This window comes from Etheostoma spectabile, chromosome 9, assembly GCF_008692095.1.
Source record: "Etheostoma spectabile isolate EspeVRDwgs_2016 chromosome 9, UIUC_Espe_1.0, whole genome shotgun sequence".
In the NCBI taxonomy this organism is placed as follows: domain Eukaryota; kingdom Metazoa; phylum Chordata; class Actinopteri; order Perciformes; family Percidae; genus Etheostoma; species Etheostoma spectabile.
The window spans coordinates 19,732,499-19,741,979 of record NC_045741.1 but is presented as its reverse complement, the minus strand read 5'-3'; the positions used below and the strand labels follow the sequence as shown (position 1 = coordinate 19,741,979).

The window sequence follows — 9,481 nt, the reverse complement described above, 5'->3', positions numbered from 1 at the left end:
GACATTTTTCAGAAAATATCAAATGATCCAGAGTTTAAACATGACAAAGATGTGAGTCATATTTTTTGGTTGCCAAAGACATTGAAGACTGGATTTGCTATGTTCTTGTCAGCTCTTCCTTTGGTCCATATTGTGTTCACAGCTTCCATTACAAACAATGAAAAAAAGATGGACTCAGATACATTTGATAGACTTCCTTCTCTGCTCCAATGAAGCGTTTGATGCTCCTTGATTCAATAAGGAAGCATTTCCCATTGGGTCACCAGTGGCAGTACACACACAAATGAGAAGGGTCCATCTGCTTGGTTTGCATTCCCAAAGTGCACTTCCTCAAGCAGACCACAGCAGTGGTTCCTCTTCCCGAGACTCAGCTCTCATGTGTATGCATTTGTGCCACATTATTCAGCTAGTGCTTCAACTGACCCCCACCTGGCATTTAAATTCCCTGACCAACCGGGTAGTCATGCCCTGATGACACGACTGCTGCTCCAACTGAATTCTTTATGCAGCTCTTATTCAGACTAGACTGAAGAATTGCCGTCTTCTTGGTTAGGTGGATTGTTATGTGGCAGAATGCTATTATACTCACACTGGCCTCCAAGGCTTTTGTCTCTTCAGCACTCAAGGTTATGCACATATTCTGCACACCTACAGGGTACTTCTCTGACAAATGCAACACAAAGGAAACAGTAATATTGATTTATTTATTTATTTTGATAAAGGATTTTTTTTAATCAAGGGACTATTATCTTAAGATTTTCTGCGGTTCAAGGATTCAATCTCATTCGAGAAAGTTGGCCACGCGAAAATTGAATTTTACTCTTGTTTCAATTCATCAAGGATTTATTGGCTACTATTCATTATAATCTAGAGCTGAATATTATTTCGATGACCTTCCATCTCATACTGTGTTTTTTTCCCTTCAGTGAACTGATTGTTATTACATTCAAAAGAAGGTCCCCCCCCAACATTTTTTTACTAAAAACTTTCAGATTTGGATTAACCTCCTTTGAATCAAGTCCACAGACTAAGCCTGCTTCACTCCTCCATCTGTTTCCAACCCTTACATGTCACAGCAGGGGCACTTTGAAGTTCTCATTTACGGATTTATCAGATGTCTCTCATGCATCTCAGCCTTAATTATTGCTTGTTGGCTATTTAAAAACAATTTGGGGACTTGTTGGTTTATGTGTATGTGTGTGATGGAAATTAGGGTACAAGAGCAACTATTAAGAGAGGCAATGGTCCAGCTGGGCTGAGTCAGTATTGTAAAGAACGCTGGGGTTGATTAAAAATGACTTATGTCATTTACTGTTCGATTTGTAACCTCTCCACGTAGGAAATCTGTCTTTAGTGACTATTTTCTTCAGCCCATCATTCACTTGGGGGGGGCTTAAGAGCAGAGGCCCACACCCTTGACATATGGACGCACTCAGAGGTCATTATGACTCAGAAGGTCAAAAGCCGAGCCACACACGGTCAAGTCGTAGTGATCTACCAGAGCACAGAGGGGCTGACATGACGTGTGTTATGTCTAATAGCCAAGTAAACCCGCACTTAATGACTTCTTCGCTCTAATGACCTAATGAGCCAAAACAACTTTATTATTGACTCACAGCATATATTAGCAACCTGGCTTTGGTCAAGCAGGTTTTGGACAATCTTCACTACAAAGACAAGGCTATAAGAAGTTTGAACAAAAGAGGAAAATACTGAATGTACCAGTGAAACTCTAAGTTAACAAGCTTCATAAATGGGCACTCAGAGTTTCTTTAAAAGGCCCTGGTTCTAAATCCTTTTTATTTATGGGCGTAGTTTCACCACCCCTCGTTTACAGGAGCCTCTTCGGGATTTATAGCTGCTCTAAATCAGGACTGAAAGCAAGAGGACAAAGAGGATTCTGCTAAGGGCAGCAGGGGTAGCTTGCATTTGACTCTCGGGCGTGAACTGTAAAATCTGTGAAATCTTAAGCCTTTGGATAAATGATGTTCTCTTAACAGAATCTTTCATTACTAGTTCTGCAATCAGTTTTCATTGCATGACATCTGAACTATAACCACACATTCCTGTGCTTCAGTGAACATGCCATTCAACAGCATCCTTACAATGAAAACGTGATTACATACCCCTTGAACACCTGCAGATTGTTGTTTACATAAGGTATTTCACCTGATATGGGATGGAAAACTTACATGCTTGAGTCAATGGTTTTTATAAATAGCTGTTCTCATAAGACTACTTAAATGTATTCATCCCTTGGTTGCTCCTGTTGCTCAAATCAGACGGTGCAGGGGGACTAAATTGCTCACATTGATAAAAACATGTCATTCACACTATGGCACGGCATGTACAGTAACAGTTCATTCATAACAGTCTCATCAGTCTCTAGTTTAATTCACAAAAAAGGCTGAGACCTATTTAGGTAACTAGTAAATATTGCAATGCTGCACTCCATGTGACCTGAACGCTGCAGTATAATCACCTTAAAATTCCACAGTATTACAGTAGCAAACAGGAAACCAAGCTACATTTGCCCTTTGACCAGCTCAGCTGCCTCATTCGTCTGGCGCGAGGTGCGCATGCTGGTTCCTGTTTGAAATACCATCTAGGCTGGATAATCAAAAACATTCTCCTCGTCTGCCCCTTCTAGACTTCATCAGCAGTCCTTGCGTGAGGTCTGTCTGCAGTCCTTGATGTCCACTACACAGGCTCTAGCAACATAAAAATATTACACAACTAAAGAGCCTGTGCTATTTGTATTTCTATTTTCATACGGTTATATTCTCAATCCACAATTGCGCTACATGTATCAGAACCTCTCAAATGCAGCAAGTTAAAGACACTTTTTCATTCCACAATGAGGAACACATATAGAACACGGGAGCAAACTACAACTTTAAAACTGGAGGCATATCTCTGACAAATTGAAGCCTGTTATACAAAGATGCCCACATACTGCTAGTTGCATCTGCCGTGGCCCGATCAGAGACAACCAACAAAGAACAACACAATAAATGTTCCATGAAAATAACGTCTTTTGTTATAGACCACTGAACTGGAGATTGATAAGTTTTCCCGTATTTGTGATTCAGAGAAGAGACTCTATGGGTTATCAGAACATATTTTGTAGATTGTTTGGGATATACTTGTTAGGGGCCCACATGATTTTACCTGAGCAACAACAAAGTGAGACAGAGCATGACGGTAAAATACAAGGCAGACAGGGACATGTGGGTAGATGACTAATCTAGGATGCCTGAGATCCCACCCAGCAAGGGCCTCGTGAGATCCATGTGAATGCCCATTATCCACAAAGATCAGCACCAAGAATGATGGGAGGAGGTAGGTTTCACACTAAGTCTGAGGCTCTGTCACGCTGAACTACTCTCCCAGACATGTCTGAAACCCAATTAAGGACCATGTTAGAGGTTGAGCACCATGTCGAGCAACACAGTCCTGTTGTTTTGTATGAGAAGTCTGCAAGACTTAATTAAACAAATAGCCATATCCTTGCAAGAGAAAAAAAAAACATACCGCTCAGGAACCTTAAAAACAAGTTAGACGTTAAGGGATAAGTGGCCTCATCAAATACTATAAACAGTGTCCCTGCTATAACTAAAACATGGAGGAGAGCAAGTGGAGTTTAAACAAGGCACCGTGTCTCCTGTCTGAACTGCCGCATCGGTGTCACGGCCGAGATCCCAGCATGAGTTATGGACGGCGACAGCACACAACAAACTAATGATGCTTCTCAAGGTTATCTCTGCATAAATAACTAATAAAAAGAATGCTGATGCAGCAGCCCAAACCCACAGACACCTAACATAGGCCACTAGGATGGCGTTAAAAACCTTTGACAAGGACAGTGAGTTAATAATTATGAGCTTCATTCATTCTGGGTTAGTGGAACATCTTTTAAATGCCTCAGTAGCCAGGTGAAGGAAGGGTCTGTGTTTGGGTGGAGGGAGGAGGGTGGCAAGATGTCAAGAGCTCCCTTATGCTCTTGCATGACAAACACCAACCTGGAGCCACCAGTGACAAAGCCCTAATCCAGAAAATCCCTCCTTCCTTTGCTGAAAATCCTAATGAGGATTTGAAGTGCTCAGTAGGGAGGAGACCCAGGGGCTGTGGTTACACCTTGCCACTGCTTGCTCTCCCAGTCATTGTCTCCTTATCTCCTTATTGGCCAAGCCTGGCTGGCGATGAAAGAGACATGACAGCATGGTGGGCCTTTGTACACAGACCCCACGCCTGCCTGGCTCCATGGGAAGCCAGAATCCACAGTCTGCCGCAAACAACCAGGATGACATCAAGCGCGAGGTGGAAAGAGAAAACCGATAGAAGTTGTTTACAAAAGACACACGAGACAAAAGGATAGATTTGCCCCTTTAGCCTCAACTGTTTTAGTGCTGTCTCCAATATGAAATAAATTGGAAGCTGTAAAAACCAAGCTTAATAGGCAAATAAGTGTTTCATATAGTAATCACCTAAGAAATTATTTGTTTCTTTTAACAAATTAGCTATGGGCCAGCCTTTTCAAAGTATCTTAATTACCAAATTAAGTGGTCAGGGAACTGGAGTGTGGCGCCACAGTGGGGTACTAATATTTTCCATGGACGCAACTCTGCAACAAATTAGTACTTCAAAAAGAACAGGCCTACTGTCCGTAGCTTCACACAGTGACAGATAGTATTTTGATGTTTTTTCTTTTTAAGATATCATGCACAAACAACAAATGTTTATGTGATTGGATTTACCTGAAAGATACTAATCTGCTTCCCATGTCCCCTAACAGCCTGCCCTGATACAGTTAAGTGTGACACGAGGGCAGGAAAAGAGTGAAGAAGAAAAAAAAAGAAGAAGGAGTAGCGATTTTCAGAAATGTTTAAAATAATAAAAAAATATGCTTTCAGGGTTACAAAAAGAGGCTAACCAGAGCAAGTAGGTGGTGGCACAGCACTGGGAGGTGATGGATCCTGTTCTTGTAGGTCCTGTCTCACAATAAGCCCTGGGCTTTTACTTCCAATAATTACATTTCAGAACACCTTGATTGTCTATTTCACTCTATTCACTTTGAGATGAAGGCTTTAAGTCTTTTCTCTTTTCTTTTCACATGATATAAAAAGACGACTTTTAAAGGTGCCCTTCCCTGTTGCCCTTGAGAAATCTCAAGTACTTCAAACATTTCAAGCTTTTAGGAGAAACAATAGTGTGGTTTCAGGGTGTACAGAGGGAACAGAAATTCTCTGTGTCAGACTTGTTCAAACAAGTTCTGCCAGTGAAATGCAGCGTTTACATCATGGCTAACTCTTTATGTACCCATAATCTCACAGACACAACCACCACAGGCCCCCTAGTAATTGAATGATAACATCTGGAGACCACACAACTGTTGTTGAATGGTTGTTACATAAAGTCTCCATGACCTACTTAACTTTGGCCATTTCAAAACAGTTAAGTTGATCACAATAAGGTGGGGTGCATCAATATCAGAAAATGTAACAGACATATAGGTATTTTCTACCGATATATACTTGCAACACTGTCTTGCATGTTGCAAACTTTGCTGTTTCTACCTCTTGACACAGAATCCTTGCTCTGCTCAATTCTGCCGCACTGTAATTCTAACACTCTTTGGCAAAGCCTTTGAAGAAAGCGTGTGGCTGAGCTAGGTGTGAATTGTTATTCTGTCGCTGATACAGACAAATCCCTTCAACCCCACCAGACTTGATTAAATTATTTTGGAAGATATGTGAGCCAATGTGTTGCAAACGGGGAATCACAGTTTTTAGCAAAAAAACATTATTACTTCATAAATTACACCATCTCATTTCTGGTGGGTTGCTATGGTGACATCCTCAGAGGACACCAGTAGGACAAAAGGAGGTAAGGTCAGAGGAAAGGATACTGATCAAAATAAAAGAAGGAGATGTTTGGCACTTCCCTCCCTTACCTTAAAATGTGTGTTAAAAATCAGTCAATACATGAATGTTGTGTGGTAAAAAATCAGCATTTTGTTTCCACATATTTCACGTCCATAAGTTTGAGAAGCTTGACACTGTTTGAAAAAAGAAGAAGGTAAAATTGATGCAGTAGAGGCCAAGATATTGTGTCTTTCAGTCCCTAATATGGATCAGCTCCTCCATCACAGGCTCCTACCCCTTCCGTAATGCAACTCATTAATATCTTTTGTTAGACCCTGCTTGCTGATAAATACCTTTTTTTTCTTCAAACTCCACATTCCCAGTTTAACTCGAAAACGGGCAGGAAAAGAGTCTGCATACAGATCACAGTCACGTACACTTGTGGAACTGATGGAGTCAAATGTGGAGGATGGAACATGTATTGTATAGAAGGAGGTCACACAGCCCTATAGCTACAGTTTCATTCTTGCCTGTGGGTATTGCTTCCTTCAAACACATAAAAACAAGTGGAAAAGGAACCTAACTTAAGACTATTTACAGCATTCCACTAACCCATTTAATTCAATTATAAAAATGCATTAAAAAGATATTAGGGGTAGACGCAGTTTAATGAAGCATGTTTACTTGGGGATATTGTTTGTAATGAACTGTTTGTGGTCTGATCTGTGCGGTTGGGATGGGAAATGGGAGGAAGGTGAGGGCAGAGGGGAAACAAGAAGAGGATACAGGATACAGTTTATGAGATACGGTTTGGATGGATAAATTCTTGTAATTACGAGACAGCTGAGAGTGATTTAATCAAAGCTAAATGCACTATGATTAAAACACATTCAAGCTTTATATTGTTTGAGGTGTGAAATCTGTGTGTGTCTGCCATGTGACAGAACATTTTAGCGGGGAATTTACAAATGGATCCAGCTCTGATGCCACTGGGAACAACAGACGCTCTCAAGCAGAAAATCTCAGACAAATCACAATTTACCAACTAATGAAACCACTCAAGATTATCCCCCATCCGCCTGTGCCCACTGTCCTCAGAGCTGCATTTCTTACACAATCACTGCCTGAGCTCAGAGGAGTAGCTGTGGCTTAAGTCACAACGTCAGTGCTCATGCTTCATTCCTGAATCAGACAATAGTGAAAAGTATTTCCTGGCTCTGGCTGTCATTGAGACAGTACTCATTCAAAATGCTATTAAAATACTGACGTGAGAATAAATCCGTTTTTAGAGAAAACAAAGACAACCGTTTCATTTGTACTTACCCTCTGTGGAGTGCACTTGGGCTAGTGTGAAGAGAAACCAGCAGAAGGTGTGAAGTTTCCGCAGGGAGCAAGCCATGGCGCCCAGTGTTGATTGTTTGTGGTAGGTTTGTGTTGAGACTAAAAAGGTTCTGATTAAAAAAGTCCAAGCCAACTGGTCTCACAGATGCTCATCATTGATCCTCTCACCTGTGGAGCACACCAAGAGAGATGGTCAGTTCAGGGATGAAATGTATTCCAAGTGGTGAGCTCTGTCCCTGTGTGATTTCACAGGAAACTTCACCCGGTCACACTCTTGCCACAAGACACTTGATGTTGCATTTACATTCCACAGCAGAAATGTGACACACTTTAAGCTGTGAAATGCTACAAAACCAACCAAAATAACCCAAAAGGTCAATAGTAATGCTAATAATAATAACTGTGAGAAGGGAAATCCCTTAATGGCTACTTAATGCTAACCATTTCACTGGCAGGGAGAGCTGGGACCACTGCTGTCAACGATCAAACAAGGCCCATCCTGTCCATCTCCTCGTGATTGCTAACCTTATCAGTGCTGTGTCAAATTATATTTTCAGCATCTATTACAAAGAACATGTTTATACACCTATTTGTGCTGAGACTTGTCATTTCCAAAGATTCACTCTATTGTAGAACAAAACTTTCTACTAATTGAAAATTTAAATCCGTCCAACATCATAACAAAACAACAATAAATTGACAGAAGAGTTGCATCAGGAACTGACCTACTGTAAATTGACACTGCATTAAAACTCTGCAACTACATGGTGGAAATTATGAATTCACTGACAGTAAATACAAAAAATATCCATGGTAATAGCTTGGTGAACATTAGCCAAAAAGCTTTTCATCCTGCTGCTAAGGTCACATTAGTTTGCATTAGCTTGGTTGGTGTTTGAGTAATAAATGGAAAAAGAATATTTTATAATAGAAGTGGATGTAAATGATGTCTTGTTTGTTCATATAGGGATGTTGTTTCAGTAGTGTAGTAATTTCAGAACGTCCACATTTTTATTAGCTACATTATGGTGTTTTTTTTTAAGTAGAATGTCCACCCACAGGCGTTTCACTTCTAGTTCAGCAGAGGTTCAAATGTAACAGTACTTCTATTTCACTGATGTTTTGTGACTCTCTCCACCCCCGCGCCCTAGCCAAAACAAATAAAGAAACACTACCAAGCAAATGGTCATTTCTCTCTGCTGTGACTGACCACAAACAGCCTTATCTCCCTCACCCTTCCCTCCTCACCCCTCCCTCTCCCTTACATCTCAACAAATTCCTGTCTCCCCACCTCATCTGTACCTGTCCCTCTAGTACTAGGCTGTTTGATTGTTTGTTTTTGCTCTCTTTTCGCTACAAAAGCAAATGGCCTCCCTCCCTGTCATGGATACAGTGCTGAGGCTGTGTAGGGTGAAACCTAATGCCTACCTGTGCGCCCAGGCATGCGTTTCACACTACTAACGGCTCCCTTTTGTCTGTGTGTTTACACTGTTGGGCTAAACTCAGTCCTTTCACTCCCATGAACCATTAGCACATTCACCATGGGACAGGGCATCACTCTGGCAACAAGGCACATAGGAGCCCATTAGAAAACTTTTTTCTTTTCTTTTTTTTAAGACATTCAAAAACAACATGCCATTTTCTTCTGCATAGACATCCTGCAATTGTTTGTTAAGATTCAAGGAACAGAGTGTTATCCATCATACCAGTAGCTAACGAGAGAACTCTGAAAAGACGGGGAGAAATTCTGTTTGTCATATACAGTCAGAGGTGCACAAATCAGCGTCGGCTGGCTCCTCCACTCTGGAGAGCATCCACAGCCTGAAGAGTCTTTGATCTGTTATGTCTGAGTTCTCAGACAGCGTAATAATTCATCCCAGAGAAAACATGCGGAGCGCACACATTAGCCAACAAAGTTATAATTAAGCCAGCCATAATCAGCTCATCTAGTATGACATTACACCTCACCTGAGACCTCTAATTTTAGAGCCATTTAAAGAGGTTAACAGGAGCAGACTACACGCAGCCACAGTAGTTTCAATGGAATAATATGCAGTCATGAGACTCGACAAACAAAAGTTGATCACGGAGACCAAACATGTTGGATTCCAATAAAACCCTAACCCTTGTCTTTGAGCTGATCAGTATATGTGGCACCAATTAACTTTATTCGGGCAAGTGGCTACAAATAATCAGCCTAAACTCAAGGTCCATACAGTGTTACAAGGCTTTAAGCAGATTGTCTCCACAATAAAGCTGTATAGTAAGCATTCAGG

The 9,481-nt window shown here is 41.1% G+C and overlaps 1 protein-coding gene across 50 annotated transcripts in view; it reads right to left on the bottom strand.

Moving 5' to 3' along the window:
* The window catches only part of adgrl2a (adhesion G protein-coupled receptor L2a), a 91,420-nt gene that overhangs the window by 63,394 nt on the left and 18,545 nt on the right, over nucleotides 1-9,481 (bottom strand). For 49 of the 50 annotated variants that reach the window (XM_032525494.1, XM_032525448.1, XM_032525450.1 and 46 more), the window contains exon 2: nucleotides 7,188-7,373. In XM_032525494.1, the coding sequence (XP_032381385.1) occupies nucleotides 7,188-7,263 (76 nt within the window). In that variant the 5' untranslated portion in view covers nucleotides 7,264-7,373. Of the gene's footprint in view, nucleotides 1-7,187; nucleotides 7,374-9,481 lie in introns of those variants that run through there. The other variant, XM_032525455.1, reaches the window with a different exon arrangement.